General features: G+C 41.6%; 1 protein-coding gene across 8 annotated transcripts; it reads right to left on the reverse strand.

Annotated features, from left to right (window-relative positions):
* Nucleotides 1–9712: 9712 nt before the first annotated feature.
* LOC127533729 (NACHT, LRR and PYD domains-containing protein 3-like) lies at nucleotides 9713–21143 on the reverse strand. Of its 8 annotated transcripts, XM_051947558.1 has the most exons (10): nucleotides 21017–21143; nucleotides 20631–20856; nucleotides 18654–20448; nucleotides 17728–17904; nucleotides 16660–16833; nucleotides 15870–16043; nucleotides 15120–15293; nucleotides 13455–13628; nucleotides 12699–12872; nucleotides 9713–11900 (listed from the first exon to the last, which is right to left on the reverse strand). In XM_051947558.1, the coding sequence occupies exons 1-10, from the start codon at nucleotides 21101–21103 to the stop codon at nucleotides 11888–11890; spliced, it is 3168 nt and encodes a 1055-aa protein (XP_051803518.1). In that variant the 5' UTR covers nucleotides 21104–21143; the 3' UTR covers nucleotides 9713–11887. The 8 variants fall into 8 exon arrangements, with proteins under 8 accessions (XP_051803518.1, XP_051803520.1, XP_051803519.1 ...); XM_051947560.1 differs by lacking the exon at nucleotides 15870–16043; XM_051947559.1 differs by lacking the exon at nucleotides 15120–15293.
* Between the last annotated feature and the right edge of the window lie 212 nt (nucleotides 21144–21355).

A 21355-nucleotide genomic window follows, 5' to 3' on the forward strand; every position in this document is an offset into this window, starting at 1 on the left:
CCGTTCTGGTGTTTACAGACTATAATCCTTTAGTGTTCCTCTCTAGGATGTGGAATGCCAATCAGAGGCTTATGCGTTGGTCCCTCTTGTTGCAAGATTTTAATTTGCAGATCCACCATAAGAAGGGCAGTGATAACATGTTGGCTGACACTTTATTCAAGTCCTATTTGAATTAAATACTTTAGGGGAGTATTTAATTCTTGGGGAAGGGGGTGTTACGACTGCGGTTGTTTATGGGTGTATTTTTTCTGCGCTGTGTCCTATTTATTTCGCCGATCCACTATGTAAATAGGACTGTGCCATACCATCGACAGGATTGGTCACCACGTTGACGGATCGGCGCCGGATTGGCTCGGTCTGCTTGGAGGGCGGACGTAAAAGCGGAAGATGACGTCGTTTTCGGGGGTCAGAAAGAGAGGACCAGATGGGCGAGTCATCCTGCGCAGAGTCCCAACCAGCACACAGCAGCACAGTCCATCCTTTCATGTGTTATCTGTTTAAAACCCAGCTTCTTTGTAAGAATTGCATTTGAATTGCATTTTTGACAGCGTTCTCATACCCCAAAATGCATGAAAATGGGCAGGCACATTAGGAGTGGCGAAAAATTTAATATTTTATGGGAGTTGCGCATGTGTGTGGCAAAATGGCTCAATAGCGCCACCTTGAAAATTATGAAAATTCAGCCCCTGGACAGCGTTTGACCTACAACCACGAAATTCACTACGCATATGTAATTCCTCAAGATGCACAAAAAAGCCTCTTGGACAATTACTCAAAACTCAACAGGAAGTCGGCCATTTTGAAATGTGTGTCAATTTTTGCACATTTTCAAAGCTATAAACTCAAACACGGTAACTCCAAAAGAGCTGAAATGTGGCCAGGATGTACAGCAGGCATGGGTGATCAAAAGTTATCAAAATGCTCTGCCTGTCACTTACAAATACTGTGAACCTCTGACCTTTATGTGTAAAAAATATAATAAACAAAACTGTGAAAAAAAAATGCTCTGCAAAAGTCTGACAGTGTGGAAATGGCGACCCCTGGAATTTGGACATTTCACCATGAATTCGCCATGAAACAGGAAGTGGTGTCTAATTCTGGTGAACATGTTGCAATCTTTCTGAAACTTTACATGTATGATTGGAGTCCAGCCCTGACAACATCCATGTGGTTATATACATTCACAGTCATAGCGCCACCTTGTGGTATAAGGAAGTACTTTTTTTTTACAATTTGATGTACTATTTTTAGCCGGTTGATCAGATTCACCTCAAATTTGGTGACATAAGCCCAAACACATTGATGATGATTCCCAGAGAAAATGGTGATTCATGGTCAAAGAATGTCTGTGGCGGTGTGGCGAATTTCGATTTCTCGCCATGAAAATTTGATTCTTTATATCTCAGCTGGAAATTGTCCAGTCTGGACCAAATTTCATGTGATAGACACCAGTCAGGGTCTGAACACATCCACACTCCTGAATTTACAAATATGCATAGCGCTACCTATTGGCAATAACAAGTATTTGTCATTACGTTTGCACGTCCCATTGCCCAATACTTTATCAAATCATTCTAGAAATTGGAGAGCTGAGTGGTCACGCCGTGATGATGCCACAGTGTGAAGATTTGGATGATTAATAAAACGCTGTTGCCGTAACAACGCATTGTTTTTTTAATTTTATTTTATTTTTTAAAGAACAAAGCTCAGGCAAAATGTACACAGGTCCAAGTGCGTATACAATAACAATCAAGGATAAAGCAATTGGCACATTACAGCAGAAATAAATAAAAACAAAAGTTAAACAAAAGTATACAAGTATTTACTTTTTATGAGAGAGGTAGCATACCTAGTTAGTACTAGGGAAGCCAAGTAAAATGGAAGATGAGAGCTGAGGACCAATGTGTTTTAAGTATGGCTCCCAGAGCTGATAGAAACTTCCCAAAGGAGAATGCAACAAACAATTAATATATTCATTAGGGATACTGTCCATGATCAGGTTATGCCAGGACTTTTTGGAGGGAGCAGAGTCTTTAATCCAGAAAAGCAAAATGTTCTTTCTGGCAGCAAAAGTCAACAGATTAAAGAGTCTTTTATGATTTACATTCACAATATGATGATCAGGAAAACCAAGGAGAAGGCACATTGGGTCCAAGTCTATTGATACTCCAAAAATAGGACGTAGTTCTGTTACAATGCCTGACCAGTAGTTTTGCAGCTTTGCACATGTCCAGAAACAGTGAATGAAATTACCAACATCAGTGTTACATTTACAACAGATAGGGGAAGTCTTAGAATCCATTTTATTTTTCAGGGCTGGGCTTGTATAAATCCAGTGGAGAATCTTAAATTGGGTTGACTTAGTACGGTTACAAATAGAGATTTTCATAGCCTGCAGCCATACCCTCTCCCATTTTGAAACCTCAATAGAGATTCCAAGATCTCTGTCCCACGCTTCTCTTGTACTCTGAGAAATTAAAGACAAAGTTAAATTTGAATTCAGTACCCTATAAAAAAACCTAATATGTTTCATAGACGGCTGCAACAGTAAGACACGTTCTACCTCTGAGATGTCATTCCTGGAGAACAATGTAGTATCCTTAGAAACAAAGTGCCTGATTTGTAAATATCTAAAAATTGATTATATAATTGTATATATAATTGAATATATACATATTAATTTTGTATCCTGAGAATGAGCCATATGAGGAGATTAAATGAATAAGGTTAGGAATGGAGATTTGTGGCCTGGAAAGGAAAATCAAAATATCATCTGCATAGAGCGAAATTTCATGCTCTCTTTTTTTGACTGCAATACTGAAAATACCAGTATTCTGCCTAATAGCTTGAGGGAGGGACTCAATGGCTATAGCAAAAAGCAGAGGACTAAGAGGGTCCCCTTGTCTGTTACCACGATAGAGAGGAAAGTTATCAGATCTTAAACCATTAGTTACAACCGCAGCAGTTGGATTATTATAAAGAATCTTTATCCATTGAATAAAATTATCACCCAGACCAAACTTTTCTAAAGTATAAAATAAATAAGGCCACTCCACGCGATCGAACGCCTTTTCAACGTCGAGGGAAAGAACAAGTAATGGCTCTTTACAACTCTGAAAATTGAATAATATTAAGTAAGCGTCTCATATTATCAGTGGAGTGGCGTCCTTTAATGAAACCTGTCTGGTCCTCTTTAGTGATTCCAGGTAAAACTCTCTCCAGCCGCATAGCTAAAATTTTTGAAAGTAGTTTTTGATCAGAATTAAGTAAAGCTATTGGCCTATATGAGGCACATCTATAAGGACATTTGCCTTTCTTAAGGATGAGGGAGATATTTGCCTTGCGCAGTGACTGAGGTAGAATCCCTTTCCCAAAAGAGTGATTAAACATGGCTAACATAGGGTCCAAAAGTACATTGCTAAACTCTTTGTGGAACTTGCAACCGAACCCATCCGGTCCAGGCACCTTTCTGGAGGGCATTGATTTTAAAGCAAGCCGGGCCTCGTCCCTTGTGATGGGAGCGTTCAACATTAATTGATGTGCATCAGAAACCACAGGAAGTTTAATGTCTGAAAAAAAGGAGTGCATGAGGGCTGGAGCAAGATCTGATTGCTCTGATTTATATAAATTTGAATAAAACAGTGCAAATTCGTTATTAATGGTTTTGCTATCAAATTATTTAATACCATTTGAATCTTCAATTGAAATTATGGTCTAGGATTCAGCTCTCTTTTTAACAAGGTTAGAAAGGTATTTACCAGGTTTATCCCCAATCTCATATAACTTTTGTCTTGCAAATTTAAGCGAAAATTCTGCATTCTGAATTAACAGAGTTTTCAAAGCAGTGCGAGTAGCTGTCAATTCTGAGAGTATGCTTGGGTGAGGGCTCGAGAGATATAGCTTCTCCAAATCATGTAATTTACCTTTGAGGGACCTTTGCTGTACAGACTTTAGATAGATAGATAGATAGATAGATAGATAGATAGATAGATAGATAGATAGATAGATATAATTTTATTGATCCCTTTGGAAAGTTCCTCAGGGAAATTGTAGTTCCAGTAACACCATAGCACAAACAGTACAAGATAAAATACAGAAAGAAAAGAACACCCGAAATAAAATTAAAATTTAGTGCAAGATAAAAACAAAGTCAATATATAAATAGGTACAAAGTTAAAAAGTACGAATTAAAAAGTTAGCGGAATGTGTTAATTGCACTCTCCCTTGCCATTCCACATGTCCTGCTGGGCATTATAATGCACTATGCCAACAGTGTCAGCATCCCCCATCCCCTCTTCTCCCTGTACCCCTCACCCTCCCACTGAGTGCAGAGTTGTACAGTTTGATGGCTCGGGGGATAAAAGAGTCCTTATAACGGTTGGTCCTGCAACTGGGGAGGAGCAGCCTGTCACTGAAGACGTCTCTTAGATGCTACAAAAGACATAATTAGGCCACGGGAATAGGCCTTGCATGTTTCCCAGTTAATGGAGGGATCATTTATAGATAGGGAGTTAATAGAAAAAAATATTTTGAATTCTGATATGAAATAGGATGCAAATCTTTCATCCTTCAGAAGGGCAGGTTGTAATCTCCAGCTTTTGGAAAATATTTTCCCTCCAGGGAGAGAGTAAACCATAAACAGGGATGCATGATCAGACAGAAAAATATTTCCTATGGAACATGATTGAACTAAAAACATTTTGCACAAAAGATTAAAAAAATAATCTATTCGTGTGTGACTTCTATGGGGGGGGGGGGGGGGGGGGGGGGTGAACTCAGAATCATTTGGATGAATTTCCCTCCAAACATCTGAATAGCCAATATCCTTACATAGAGATGAGGATCCTAGCCTGCTTTGAAATAGAGGTACTTGCTGGAAATCTATCAAGAGAGGAATTAAGATGGCAATTGAAGTCTCCTCCCACAATGGATTAATCCGAAGTCGGATCAGCAAAGTCTATGAAGGCCTTTGATAAGAAATCAGGAGAATAACCGGGAGGAAGGTTCATAATAGTAATTGATCTACCAGCCAGAACTCCTTTAACAATAACATAGCCGGCCATGATTATCTTTAACACAGCTGAGAGGTTGAAAAGCAAGTTTTTTACTCACTAGGATTGCTACACCTCTACTGAAGGACGAGTAAGACGTTGCAAAAACCTGTCCAACCCAGTTCTTCTGTAGTTTAACAATGTCTTCATCCTTTAAATGAGTTTCTTGAAGTAAGGCAATTGAGAAATGACAAAACTGACACTCTTTTAGCAGCTTTGCGAAGACCCCTCACATTCCAGGAACACAGTTTCACAATATTACGGTCAGCCATCACTAAAGATAATTTTCAAAACCCCAGACCTTCCAAGCACACAGTTGAGCCACAATAAGTAAATACAAAAGAAAAGTAGAAATAGTGAAACACTCCCAATTGCAGCTTCCAAAACCTGAAACAACCATGCCTGAGCTAACTAAAATAGAACAGAACATATGAACCTCACAGTAATTATAAACAAAGTAACACTGACAAAGGGGTCTTTCCCTTAAATAACAGGGAATCAATCCAACAACTTCCATTCTCGGAGTTGCAACACACCAGCAATGCAAAAATAAAGTAAAAAGAAATGTGGACAACGAGTGACCATGCCACTGGCAGAGAAACAAAAACTAAAGTAATAGATTATCCTGAGAAAAATGCAAATGTTTAGGGAATGTCTGAGTTGAAAAAGTGTCAAAAGAAGCAAATATACACACGTGGACAAAATTGTTGGTACCCCTCAGTTAAAGAAGGAAAAACCCACAATTCTCACTGAAATCACTTGAAACTCACAAAAGTAACAATAAATAAAAATTTATTGAAAATTAAATAATCAAAAACAGCCATTACTTTTGAATTGTTGATTAACATAATTATTTAAAAAAAACAAACTAATGAAATAGGGCTGGACAAAAATGATGGTACCCATAACTTAATATTTTGTTGCACAACCTTTTGAGGCAATCACTGCAATTAAACGATTTCTGTATTTGTCAATGAGCGTTCTGCAGCTGTCAACAGGTATTTTGGCCCACTCCTCATGAGCAAACAGCTCCAGTTGTCTCAGGTTTGATGGGTGTCTTCTCCAAATGGCATGTTTCAGCTCCTTCCACATATGTTCAATGGGATTCAGATCTGGGCTCATAGAAGGCCACTTTAGAATAGTCCAACGCTTTTCTCTCAGCCATTCTTGGATGTTTTTGGCTGTGTGTTTTGGATCGTTGTCCTGTTGGAAGACCCATGACCTGCGACTGAGACCAAGCTTTTTGACACTAGGCAGCACATTTCTCTCCAGAATGCCTCGATAGTCTTCAGATTTCATCGTACCTTGCACACTTTCAAGACACCCTGTGCCAGATGCAGCAAAGCAGCCCCAAAACATTACTGAGCCTCCTCCATGTTTCACCGTAGGGACAGTGTTCTTTTCTTCGTATGCTTGGTTTTTGAGTCTATGAACATAGAGTTGATGTGCCTTACCAAAAAGCTCCAGTTTGGTCTCATCTGTCCAAAGGACATTCTCCCAGAAGCTTTGTGGCTTGTCAACATGCATTTTTGCAAATTCCAGTCTGGCTTTTTTATGAGTTTTTTTCAGCAGTGGTGTCCTCCTTGGTCGTCTCCCATGAAGTCCACTTTGGCTCAAACAACGACGAATGGTGCGATCTGACACTGATGTACCTTGGCCTTGGAGTTCACCTTTAATTTCTTTGGAGGTTGCTCTGGGCTCTTTGGATACAATTCCAACGATCCGTCTCTTCAATTTGTCATCAATTTTCCTCTTGCGGCCACGTCCAGGGAGGTTGGCTACTGTCCCGTGGGTCTTGAACTTCTGAATAATATGAGCCACTGTTGTCACAGGAACTTCAAGCTGTTTAGAGATGGTCTTATAGCCTTTACCTTTAAGATGTTTGTCTATCATTTTTTTTCGGATGTCCTGGGACAATTCTCTCCTTCGCTTTCTGTTGTCCATGTTCAGTGTGGTACACACCTTTTCACCAAACAGCAGGGTGACTACTTGTCTCCCTTTAAATAGGCAGACTGACTGATTATGAGTTTGGAAACACCTGTGATGTCAATTAAATGACACACCTGAGTTAATCATGTCACTCTGGTCAAATAGTTTTCAATCTTTTATAGAGGTACCATCATTTTTGTCCAGGCCTGTTTCATTAGTTTGTTTTTTTAAATAATTATGTTAATCAACAATTCAAAAGTGATGGCTGTTTTTGATTATTTAATTTTCAATAAATTTTTATTTATTGTTACTTTTGTGAGTTTCAAGTGATTTCAGTGAGAATTGTGGGTTTTTCCTTCTTTAACTGAGGGGTACCAACAATTTTGTCCACGTGTGTATGTATATATATCAACCATCAAAGTGTAAGTATGATCTAAAGCCAAAATTCTAAAGCTAGTTCAGCCGACACAGGCCGAAGAAAGTCAGTCTTTACCTTACAGGTTTGTTTTCCTATTGAAGAGATGAAAATACTGAAGAGAGTTCTGGATGAGGTGATCAGGGTAAGGAGTCCACATAGCTGCGTACCTGCTCTGGGGTGGCAAACCTTTTTTTAGAGCCTTCGTGAGACACCTGTAAAGTGGCCGGGAAAAACATGGCATAGGGTATCCCACGCTCACGCAGTTGTTGTTTCACCGCATCATATGCCTTCCTCTTCCTTATCACCGCCACGCTGAAGTCGTTGTAAGACGTGATCCTGGACCCGTTGTGCAGTAAGGCGCCATCCCAGCCCGCCTGACGCACTGCCTCCATGACTTTCTGTTTGTCTTTGAATGTGTGAAAACGCAGCAGAAGCAGTCTGGGAGCCTTGTTATGACCCGACTTGGGTGCGAGGGTCCGGTGTGCTCTCTCCAACTTTATACGGCCGGCTTTAGTGTCAATTTTGAGAAAACGAGGTAGCCATGACTCGAAAAACTCTGTAGGTTGTCCCTTCTCCGTGTCTTCGGGCAGACCGATGAGGCGTATGTTCAGGCGTCTGCTGTAGTTTTCTGCCATGTCGAGACTCTCTCTAAGGGCACCCACCTGTGCCTCCAGCTCGGTAATCCTCGGCTCGTGTGCCGTGGCGGAGTTCTCGGTTTCAAGTAGCCTAGCTTCCACTTCGTCGACACGTTTGCTAACAGTCTGGAATTCCGCGGTCAGTCTGTGAATGCCCTCGCTCAGAGGGCTCAGTTTGTCATCAAGCACTTTGGTAATATTTGCTGTCATCAATTCAAAAGCCTTGGCAAGGGCAGGGTCTAATTCGGCCACGTTGTCAGAGCCAGACTGGTCTGCTCCATCTTGCGTACTCAAACTCGATGATGAAGGCAAGTCCTTCTTCTCTTTGCCTTTTAAACTTTTCCCCATTTCATCAAAAGACTGTGGCCAGAAGTTCTCCAAGGACATAACACTAAACGAGGCTGCCAGAATTACCACCAGTTCACAGTCAAAATCAGGATAATTACAAAATTAGAGCAGAGTGGCAGGGAGCTCTCACAGAAATGCTGCATTCATGTTGCCGCCATCACGTGACCCCCCGTGGCAACGCATTGTTGCTGTGACAAACAAAGTATTTGTTGACAAGTCGAAATGCTCGCCAAAATTAACACATATATCTAGATTGGCGAAGCTTTTGAGGTTTGAGGGGAATTTCACCTGATTGTGGCAAAATGGCTCCATAGCACCACCTGGAAAATTTCCATCATTTACTACGGCAAGTATGTCTCACCTACAGGCATGAAATTTGGTGGGGGTATGTAACTCATCAACACACAAAAATGTAATTGACACCCATGCTCAAAATCCAACAGAAAGTTGGCAATTTTTAGTTATGTGTCATATTTTTGACGATTTTCAGTCATTTTTAGACATTTTCAAAAGCTTTATACTCAAACAGGGTAACTCCACCAGAGCTGAAATTTGCCCAGGATGTACAGTAGGCATGGGTGATCAAAAGTTATTGAAATGCTCCGCAGAAGTCTGAGGACGTGGAAATGGCGACCCCTGGAAATTTACAATTCGCCATGAAACAGGAAATGCCGTTTAACTGCCCTGAACATCCTCCAATCTCCCTCAAACTTTACATGTATGATCACAGTTCTGCAATGATCACATCTTTATGCCGATATACAGTCATAGTGCCACCTACTGGATGGAAGGAAATGCTCGATAACTAGCCTACACATGCTCCAATCTGCCTGAAATTTTGCATGTGTGATCAGAGTTGACTCCTCATGCAATTCATAGGACGACATACACTCTCGGTCAAAGCGCCACCTGGTGGACATGCGCGGATTTGCCGACCAGCAAGGATGCAAGGACCTGTCCATCGCTGCTTGCAGCTTTAATTTTAGTTGGAGTCTTAGTAAAGTTTAAACTCGAAAGTAGCTGCTAACCTGAAGAGAACAGCTTCAGCCTTACAAAGGTGAATATATAGAGTCAATACTTCCGGGTCGGAGTTCAAAATAAAAGACTCATGGTTGTAGTTACAGATTTTGTCCACAGGGGACCAGTAAACACGTGATTATCCACGGCGGTGATTAAACTGCTCCTGCAGTGGCTGGAAATAAGATGGCAGAGGAAAAGTTAGTTGAAATACACAGTGCAATAAATCAAGATTATGCCAAAATACACTAATAAACAACAATCATGGTGTATAAAACCCAAATGAAAAGAAGAAACTCAGTCAAAAATCAGACTTTATTTTAAAAATCAATTTATTAGACTAACTTTAGGGAAACATAACATCTTTATTACACACACAAATGTTTATTTACAGGAAAAATTCTGAATAAATATTGAATCCCCTGTATAAAATTTCAAAAGACAAACCAGGAACTGTAGTAGATGTTCAATGTCACATTACCAAACATTTTAAACATACTTTTCATGAATCCACATATCTGTTTTAATTATTTATGTATTTACTTCAGACATGCCACTGTGTCATTATTTATTGCAGTGTTTTAGCTGTACTATTAGGGCTGGGTATCAATCTAAAAGTTTCAATACCAGTACCAATACCGATACCTTCACTTCAGTACCGGTTCCTAAACAATACTTTTTTCAATACCAGTTTTACAGTATATACTCTAACAGAATGAAAATTGCATTACACATTACTTTTCACATCTTGAGTTTAATTTTCCAGTGATTTCCAGTGCAAAAGAACATTTGCAAGCAATGTACAGTTCAGTACATACTGAGCCACCTTCACCCCTGGACCCTTCCTGGCCGACCCGGAGCCGGACTCGGCGCACCGCCGCGGAGGAAATGTGCCCGGCGGGGGACGGCGCGCACCCGGGGAGAGGTCCCGCGAGGGGATCCTCCCGCACCGAGCGGTCGCCCCTGGCCCGCCGAGTTGAATCCCCCGGGCGGACTGCGCGGACCCCACCCGTTTACCTCTTAACGGTTTCACGCCCTCTTGAACTCTCTCTTCAAAGTTCTTTTCAACTTTCCTTTAGGGTACTTGTCGACTATCGGTCTCGGGCCGGTATTTAGCCTTAGATGGAGTCTACCACCCGCTTTGGCGTATACTGCACCGCGCACTATTGGCGTCGATTTTACAAAAGTAGAGCCACGTTTTAGACCTCAGAGGCATCTTTTCCCACTTTGACGACACGCTACACAACTACAGTGAAGTCAATGTACCTAACGTGAAACCTGTCTGTGAACGGGCGGGGCACGCCACAGCATGTTTTTTTTTCCGGCTTGCCGCAATCACGTGTAATGTTACAGCCAATCACAGGTTTGCTTTATCATAATCACGTGATAAGTACCGGAACATGGAATCGAAAGACGAGGCTTATTTTGATACTCATTAGTACCGAAACATTTTGGTCGGTGCCATTAAAGAACCGAAGTTTGGTACTCAGCCCTATGTACTATTAATCATTAACGGCAGTATTTTATCTGTAGTATTTGTCATTTACGGTAGTATTTTAACTGCATTCTTCATTTATTGCAATATTTTACACTGAATATTAAATAAGTCATTTACTGTAGTATTTTAGCTCTAATATTCATTATTTACTGCAGTATCTTTGAAAACCGGATTGGTTCATTCAAGAAACATCAGACCCAAGTTAGAACTTAGAACGTCTTTGTTGTCTCCAGATGTCAAACAGGAAGTTAAGAAACGGAGGCTCAACACAAAGAAACTCAGATAAATGTAAAAAGCAACAACATTCCCACCAACAGAGAAATCACAGTAAAGGACTCCTCTGAGCCTCACTGCTGAAGATCTCAACAACTCCTGAGACATTAATGTGTATTAATACAGATATCAGTGATTTCTCTGATAAACTGGACATAGTTCACTTGTTGTCCAGTAAAACACGTCAATGACTTCCTTCTGTCATCTTCTGGAGGTTAATTAAAGTGGTTGTGATAATTACAGCCTCCACACAATGGAAATATTAGAATATCAGACAGTTTAGCAAAGACTAAGGAATCATTTGAGCAAATGAAGGTCAAATGTGGACTCTCACATTTTTTACACCTGTCCAGGTAAGAAGACATTTAGACAATATAGAAGAAGTCAATAAATGAGCTGCAGCTGCTTCTATAAAATCTGTAAAAAAATCTCTGAAAGTCTGTTTATTTTCATCTGAATATTAACATTAGAAAACCTGAGTCTTAACATCATCAACCTCCAACGGATCAAGTCAACATGAACTGAACTTCTCCATCATTCACAGTGTGGAGCTGCAACACTAAACTATACAGGAACAACACACTTCATACTGGTTCCCAGTCCACCTCCCAGTAACATGGACCAGTCACAGTCTCTCCACACCAGCTGCCGCTGCTGCTTCAACCTCTGGATCATCAGGACACACTTCATCCTCTCAGCACAAACACCGTCCTGATCATCAATACTTCCATCTGCAGAGAGAAGAAGAAAGACCAGAGGAGATGAATGAGGTTGATCAGCATCAGGTGTGTTTCTCTGCACATTTCACTGCAGTCCACAGTGGAAACAAACTGCTGACAGTCATCAAGCTTCATTACTGCACAAACTCTTCACTCATGGATTTACTGCTGCTCCATTTAAACCAACAGTCTCTGAGTGTCCATCAACATCTCATCTGCTATGAAAACATCAGCTGACAAACCAACATGGAGGCTGTCAGTCAACACATCTGGATCAAAGCACACACAAGGACACATATCCAGATGTGGCTGCTGGACCTGAGCAGAGCTTCTGTTCTGTACAAACACCTCATGGTTCCTCCATGTGATGCTGCTGCTGTGAAATAAGAGGCGCTGGTTTGCAGGCTTCAGTCTCACTGATCTCAGAGCTGTGACAAACATCACACTGATCAGCTGATCACTGTTGGAATGAGACAACAAACAGTGAGATCAGATCTGATGGACACTCTGATGAAGGAGGACCACTGTCTCTGCACATCTGGAAGGCTGTCAGCTGGAATCAGCTTTATTTCCTCAACACATCAACACAACAAGAGTCGGCTTCACATCCATCAAACACACCATGACAACAAGCTTGTGGTTCCTCTGATTGGCTGACTGCTATCTCTGTGTTTCTGTCTCCATTCTGCTCTCACAGCTTCACTGAGAAGCTGCAGGTTTACAGGAGACACTGAATCTTTGCTTTGATACTGACTGAGTTTAGTAGAAAACTGCTGGAAGCAGCAGAGACTGATGGAACCTTCTACTGACCTCAGAGTCTTCAGGCTGCAGTCTGGACTCTCCACAAGATCTAACAGATGTGTCACTGATGAACGGTGCAGGTTGTTTCCACTCAGGTCCAGAAGTTTCAGATGGGAGGGGTTGGACTTCAGAGCTGAGACCAGAGAATCACAGCTGATCTCTGACAAACTGCAGTCCTCCAATCTGATCAAAGAATAAAAGATGTTTATAAAATCATTGATGGTCCGTCAGATGTGTTCAGGTTCTGAATCAATCAGCTTTTCTCTAAAAGCAGCACAATGACTTTGTCCTTCTCTTATTGTGGATCATCATCATGTCAGCCTTCTACACACATCATCCACATGTCAGCACAACATTCATCCACCTATTCATGTCCACACATCAGTAACATGCTGCATCATCAACAGGATCAGGATCAGTCAAATAAAACTCAACACAAACCAAAGAGATATTTAGACTTCACTCACTAAACTTTGTCTCTTCAGACTGATCTGAGTTCAGAGGATCTTCTGGATCCAGATGTGACTCTTCAGCTCAAACTACAAACATTCATTTACTTTACAACTAACACTCAACATTTTTTACACTTTCTGATACAAACACTCCGCTTTTGTCACAACAAACTGAATTTAGGACAAAACCAGAAAATGTGAAGCAGAGCAGATTTACAGCTTCATGGATGGAAGTTCTGTTGAACATAAATGAGCTTCAGGTGTCATTAAACACATCAGATCTACAACAGTAACAGACAGTCAGTGAACTGACCTCAGAGTCTTCAGGATGCAGTCTGGACTCTCCACAAAACCACTCAGATGTTTCACTCCTGAATCCTGCAGGTCGTTCAGACTCAGGTCCAGATGTTCCAGATGTGAGGGGTTGGACTTCAGAGCTGAGACCAGAGAATCACAGCTGATCTCTGACAAACTGCACCACTCCAATCTGAATAAAGAATAAAAGATGTGAGTTGAGGAGACAAAGTTCCTGCTTGAAATCATTCAGAGTTTCATCATGAGTTCAGAGCTGAAGAAGCTTCAGAAGGTCCAAGTTCAGAAAATGGAAACTCCAAGCAGCTGAAGCCAACAGGATGCAGCTTCAAACAGTCCAACAGAAGCAGTGAAGAAGAGCTCTCATTAATATTAATGACAACATGCTGCTGCTTCAATAAAGACGGAGTGACTTCAGCTCTGAAACTCTGCAGCTCCACCAGTGGCTCCATCCACACAAACTCATGCTGAGCAACAAACACAAGGAAAAACACTCGCACATTTATTTCACTTTCTGCTCACAGTCACACAAACACACAAGAAGGAAACATGGACAAAATGAGGCTCCAGACTCTAAAAGATCTTCATGTTCTGGAACCATGGAGATCTTTCAATCAGGACTCTACATTCACATCATTTCATTCTTCATCCATCTGTCATTGATGGTGGAAAGTGTCCATCACAGTTTTCAGACGACCAGGTGACGTCTTCAAACTCTTTTCTCAAACACAAACATCTTCACTTTCAAATGACTCCAACCAGAGAAAAGAAGAAAATCAGCAGAAACTGAAGCAGAAAATCTTCCCGTTGCTCCTGATAAATGACTTCAACTCTTCATCAACTGTCACAACTTTTGCTGCTGGATTTTCTGCTCATTCAACAACTGATGGATCAGCTTCACCTTTCATCAGCAGATAAATCAAACGGCTGCATCTTGGATTTCAACATTTCACTTTCTGAACATCACATGGCTTCATGCAAGTCTTGAACCAGCAGATGCTGAATATTAGTTTCTGTCTCTCAGGATGAAAAACAGCTTGAATTACAGCTCAAACAATCAGTCCACTATTTGATGAGTCCGTAGACAAAAGATGAAAAACATTTCAATCATGGTTTCACTCATTTATCCAGAAAAAACATCAGACTGCTTCCATTCTGTCCACTGCCAACACTTTCTGCTTTTTGTCACATTAAACTGAATATTTGTGCTTTTGGACTGTTGCTGGAACAAAACCAGACATTTGAAGACGTCACCTTCAACTCTGACAAAGTGGATCAACAGTTTTTACTCATTTTAACATTTGATCAACTAAAATAGTGAAATAAGTGAGAGCTTGATGAGGAATAAAAACAGCTGTTAGCTGCTGCTGTCAGTTTGAACTCCAGAGAAACATGAGGTCAGATCTGAGCTGAAGATCACGTGTGTCAGAGTTTCACTGTCAGTTATTCACTGGAGGATTTTTATTCTGAGATGGAGCTTTGAAATGTGCAGCTCAACATTTCTCTCAAAGAGTCCAAGGACTAAAGCAGAGAAGAAAAAAACAGACGTTCCCATGAAGATCCTCAGTGTGGATCAGTAGAACATCAGCCTGATGACTGCAGTTTAGAGTCACCACAACTTTACATCACATTCATCTCAGCAAACAAAGAAAACATGATGTCTGACCCCAGAGTCTTCAGGATGCAGTCTGGACTCTCCACAAAACCACTCAGATGTTTCACTCCTGAATCCTGCAGGTTGTTCTGACTCAGATCCAGATATTCCAGATGGGAGGGGTTGGACTTCAGAGCTGAGATCAGAGTATCACAGCTGATCTCTGATAAACTGCAGGTCCTCAATCTGAATAAAGAATCAAAGATGTGTATAAAATCATTGATGATCAATCAGATGTGTTCAGGTTCTGAATCAATCAGCTTTTCTCTAAAAGCAGCACAATGACTTGGTCCTTCTCTTATTGTGGATCATCATCATGTCAGCCTTCTACACACATCATCCACATGTCAGCACAACATTCATCCACCTATTCATGTCCACACATCAGTAACATGCTGCATCATCAACAGGATCAGGATCAGTCAAATAAAACTCAACACAAACCAAAGAAATATTTAGACTTCACTCACTAAATTTTGTCTCTTCAAACTGATCTGAGTTCAGAGGATCTTCTGGATCCAGATGTGACTCTTCAGCTCAAATTGCAAACATTCATTTACTTTAAAAACTAACACTCAATACAACACTTTCTGCTACAAACACGACTTTTGTCACAACAAACTGAATTTAGCAAAGAACAGAAAATGTGAAGCAGAGCAGATTTACAGCTTCATGGATGGAAGTTCTGTTGAACATAAATGAGCTTCAGGTGTCATTAAACACATCAGATCTACAACAGTAACAGACAGTCAGTGAACTGACCTCAGAGTCTTCAGGATGCAGTCTGGACTCTCCACAAAACCACTCAGATGTTTCACTGATGAATCCTTCAGGTTGTTCAGACTCAGGTCCAGATGTTCCAGATGTGAGGGGTTGGACTTCAGAGCTGAGACCAGATAATCACAGCTGATCTCTGACAAACTGCAGAATTCCAATCTGAATAAAAGATGTGTTGAGGAGACAAAGTTCCTGCTTGAAATCATTCAGAGTTTCATCATGAGTTCAGAGCTGAAGAAATCTGGATTTCTATGCATCAAGTCAACCTTAAATCTCCTTCAAATCTTCTTTTATACGTGCAGCTTCATCAATGAGATCTGTTCATTTATTCTACCAGAGGAGAAGCTGCTGGACCTCAGAGGACAAATACATTTGCTTCCAGGACAGAAAGGTGAAAAGCATCTAAAGGTTGAGCAGCAGATAAAGTCACTGTCTTTACTTCAGTCATCTCACAGCTCCAAATGCTGGAAAGGATGAAGGAGAGAGTTTGTGCCACTGGTGAGCTTCCAGTTAAAGTGTTGCAGTGATGTGGCACACAACAGGTGCTGACAGGTGAGGAGAGTTCTTCTACTCACTGGCTTCTATCAGCTCAGCACAGAGAACTTTAAGGACACTTTAGCTTTGACTCTGGACTGAGTCTAGACTTTATGACTCCCTACTACATTTAAAAAGACAAACTCTGTGGATGATTCACAGCAGTCATTAAAACTGATGAGAAAAAGAAACATTCACCCAAAGATGAGAACTTTGAATCACTGAAAACATGATGTCTGACCTCAGAGTCTTCAGGATGCAGTCTGGACTCTCCACAAAACCACTCAGATGTTTCACTGATGAATCCTGCAGGTTGTTGTAGCTCAGGTCCAGATGTTCCAGATGGGAGGGGTTGGACTTCAGAGCTGAGACCAGAGAATCACAGCTGATCTCTGACAAACTGCAGTCCTCCAGTCTGAATAAAGAATCAAAGATGTGTATAAAATCATTGATGATCCATCAGATGTGTTCAGGTTCTGAATGTGCAGATCAACATTACTTTGTCCTCATCAATCAGCTTTTCTCTAAAAGCAGCACAGTGACTTTGTCCTTCTCTTATTGTGGATCATCATCATGTCAGCCTTCTACACACATCATCTACATGTCAGCACAACATTCATCCACCTATTCATGTCCACACATCAGTAACATCTGCTGACCTCAGTCCACTCTCTCATCAAAGGATCAACATCAAATCTCTTCATTCTTTCATTTATTCCATCACCTTCTTCTTCTTCTGTGGAAATCAGCTTGCTAGCTTTGTCTCCTTCACATCTTCCAGTGTGTCTTCAACAACAGTCACATGTCATCTGTACATTACAGAGGGATTCTGATTCCTGCTGTCCACACTGACTGTCCACTGCTCTCTTCCTAACACAACTCCACTGGAAGGAATCACTTCATCAGCTCAGCTCACACTAACATCAAGCTTCAGCTTCTGACTCACACTAATCAACTTCCACACTGTTGACAACTAAACTCCTCTTTGACTTCCTGAGGCTCCACTGCAGCTCAGCACAAACACTGTGGAAACACAAACATACTGACTGGATGTGTGGAAGTCACACTGCTGAAGCCTCACATCACTTTCACATCAGCTTTACATTCAGACACACAGCAGGACTGTGGATTCTGTCCTCCATCTGGGAACTCTGCAGTCAGCTGATCAGGGCATTTATTCACACTTCAACAATCTCAAGCATCTTCACACTGTTTTCAGGAAAATACTCTGAATTCACCAACAAAAACTTCAAACTTCAGTCAAGGATTTCTATTAAATATATTGATAAACCATCAACAGTGAACTGACCTAAGAGTCTCCAGTTTACAGTTTGGACTCTGCAGTCCATCACAAAGATGCTTCATTCTTGAATCCTGCAGGTTGTAGCTCTCACTCAGGTCCAGTTCTATCAGATGGGAGGGGTTGGACTTCAGAGCTGAGGCCACGACTTCACAGTGACTCTCTGAGAGTTTACAGTTAGTAAGTCTGTAATGACGCATAAAAGACAAAACATGTTATTATGCAAAAGGACACTTTATATTTCCTTCATGCTTTTGATAGCAGAACAATTAGACTGGTCCTGTTGGACATTTAGTTCTTCAATCAGCTGCCCATTTCCACCAGTTTACTCTGCATCATCCTCACTATACTTGATCTGCTCTTCTACATACTGTTTGAATTTTACTACCAGCTACATATGTAGTAGATTTAATGCCAGAGCTGTACATCAGAACAGTAAACTATGGATCAATTACAATGTTAGCTTGAACTTTCTATATATCATCTAGCTTATCTTACATGTATCCAGCTGTGTGTTCTATGTTCCTTGTTCGGAATTGGCCTCAAAAAATCCATATCAATCAGGTCCTAGTAATAACTGATGCTGAGATAAAACCTGGACAAGAACCTCTACAGTTCTTCATGTGTTTCAGCAGATCTGCATGTTTCCTCCATTAGCCAAAGGAAGAAACTCACAAGAAAAAACTGTCAAACGGAACAATTATCAGAATGAAATAGAAAAACTGTCTTCATTCATTTAACAGCTGTAAACAGAACCAACTGAAAAATCCTCATTTTCACAGCGTTTGAACATCTGAGACTAAACACAGTTGACATGGAAAGTTAGAAATAAACAAGTGGAACACTGAGAAGAATGAGATGTTCTAGTGAGAACATCTGAAGAACTGAACAATTGATCTACTCTGACTGATCATGTTCATCACATCTGGACTCACCCAAACTTTCTGCAGTTCCTCACAGCTGGAATCAGTCTCAGTTTTCCCTCCCATGATGTTCTGTATTTGTTCAGGTCCAACTCATCCAGAACCTCCTCTGACATCTGCAGCATGGAGGCCAGAGCTGAGCACTGGATCTCAGAGAGTTCCTTCTCTGATCTGTTCTCTGACTGCAGGAACTCTTGGATCTCCTGATGTACTGAGAGATCCTTCATCTCCATCAGACAGTGGAAGATGTTGATGCTTCTGTCTGGAGACATTTTAGCACTCTCCATCTTCTTCAGGTCGTTGATGACTCTCTGGATCATTTGTGGATGGTTCTCTGTCCAACCCAGAAGACCTCCTAACAGTCTCTGGTTAGACTCCAGACAGAGGCCATGAAGGAAGCGAACAAACAGGTCCAGGTGACCATTTTGACTTCTCAGGGATTTCTCCATCACTCTCTTCAGGAACACATCCAGAGTGTCTCTGTCCTCCTCTTTCCAGTCTGTTCCCAGGAAGTCCTCCAGAACCTTCTCCTTCCTGTTGGTGTAACAGTGGAACATGTAGACTGCAGCCAGAAACTCTTGAACGCTCAGATGGACGAAGCAGAACACCTTGTCCTGGTACAGCCCTCTCTCCTCTTTAAAGATCTGTGTGAACACTCCTGAATACTTTGAGGCTGCTCTCATATCAATGCCACACTCTGTCAGGTCAGACTCATAGAAGATCAGGTTTCCTTTCTGCAGCTGCTCAAAAGCCAGTTTTCCCAGAGACTCAATCATCCTCCTGCTGTCTGGACTCCAGTGTGGATCTGTCTCAGCTCCTCCATCATACTTGACCTTCTTGACTTTGACCTGAACCACCAGGTGGTGGATGAACATCTCAGTCAGGGTTCTGGGCAAATCTCCTCCCTCTCTGCTTCTCAGCAGCTCCTCCAGAACTGTAGCAGTGATCCAGCAGAACACTGGGATGTGGCACATGATGTGGAGGCTTCGTGACTTCTTCATGTGGGAGATGATGCTGCTGGCCTGCTCCTCATCTCTGGATCTCTTCCTGAAGTACTCCTCCTTCTGTGGGTCGGTGAACCCTCTGACCTCCGTCACCATGTCCACACAGTCAGGAGGGATCTGATTGGCTGCTGCAGGTCGTGTGGTTATCCAGAGGCGAGCAGAGGGAAGCAGATTCCCCCTGATCAGGTTTGTCAGCAGCACATCCACTGAGGTGGACTCTGTAACATCAGTCAGGACCTCATTGTTGTGGAAGTCCAGAGGAAGGCGACACTCATCCAGACCGTCAAAGATCAACACAACCTGGAAGTCTTCAAAGCTGCACATTCCTGCTGCTTTGGTTTCACTGAAGAAGTGATGAACAAGTTCCACCAAACTGAACTTTCTCTCTTTCAGCACATTTAGCTCTCTGAAAGTCAATGGAAACATGAAATGGATGTCCTGGTTGCTTTTGTCTTCAGCCCAGTCCAGAGTCAACTTCTGTGTTAACACTGTTTTCCCGATGCCAGCCACTCCCTGTGTCATCACTGTTCTGATTGGTCCATCTCTTCCAGGTGAGCCTCTAAAGATGTCTTCTGGTCTGATGCTTCTTTCTGCTCTGTCTGCTTTCCTGGATGCTGCTTCAATCTGTCTGACCTCATGTTCATCATTGACCTCTGCAGTCCCTCCCTCTGTGATGTACAGCTCTGTGTAGATCTCATTCAGGAGGGTCTTCTGTCCTGCTTTAGCGATGCCCTCAAACACTCTCTGGAACTTCTTCTTCAGACCACGTTTAAGTTTACGTCCACAAACGGGAGCAACAAGTTCTGAATGAAAACACAAGAAAGAAAGAGTGAAGTAGAAGTAACCGGGATATTAAAGCACCAAAGTAGCATTAAAGTGAAGGTGACAGTTTGTCCCCGTAAAGACTGATTATGTGAAGATATTCTGAGACTTTAGTAAATGTTCTGTTGATCAACAGCTTCAGTCTTTACACAAATCCTCTTACTGCTCTGCAGACAGTCAGCCAGCTTCTCCTGCTTCATCCTCCTCAGGAAAAACACTGTGATCTGCTCAAACATCTCTCTGCTGCTCCTCTCATCTTCATCATCACCCTCCAACTCCTCCTCATCCTCCCTCTGACTCTCTGAGCATTCTGGGTAATCTGGACTCACAACCTTCTGCATCTTCTTCAGCTCCTTCTTCACAAAAGTCACCATGTTGTCCTCCAGCAGCTGGAACAGAGAAATGTGTCAATGAGTCCATCAGAGTCAAATCATGGAGCCAAACATCAGATCCATGTTGGACACACTGACAGTCCACTGGTCTACAAAGAGCAGCATGGAGACGCCTGAACACAACAGATGGAGAACAACTTGTTGTCCATGAACTCACCATGAATATGGAGTCCAGGTGATGCTGCTGGACAGACTGAGCTCTGGGAACCTCTGAGTTCTGCTGCTCCACTCTGTGGATCAACATCAACAGTTAGATCTCAGTACGTCTGTCCACACAGACAAACGACATCAAATCAAATGGATTTAGAAAAACTGTTTAAAAACAACCTGAGCTGACCAAAGTGCTGCACATGATCAAAATAGACAGAAAAGAATTACGTGCAGACAGAACATTTAAAAATATAATTGACAATATACATGCATAGACAATATAAAACTAGTAAAATCACTGAGTAAAACTAAATTACACAGAATAAAATACTACTACAGGAAAAGA

Source organism: Acanthochromis polyacanthus, chromosome 4, assembly GCF_021347895.1.
Source record: "Acanthochromis polyacanthus isolate Apoly-LR-REF ecotype Palm Island chromosome 4, KAUST_Apoly_ChrSc, whole genome shotgun sequence".
NCBI classification, from domain to species: domain Eukaryota; kingdom Metazoa; phylum Chordata; class Actinopteri; family Pomacentridae; genus Acanthochromis; species Acanthochromis polyacanthus.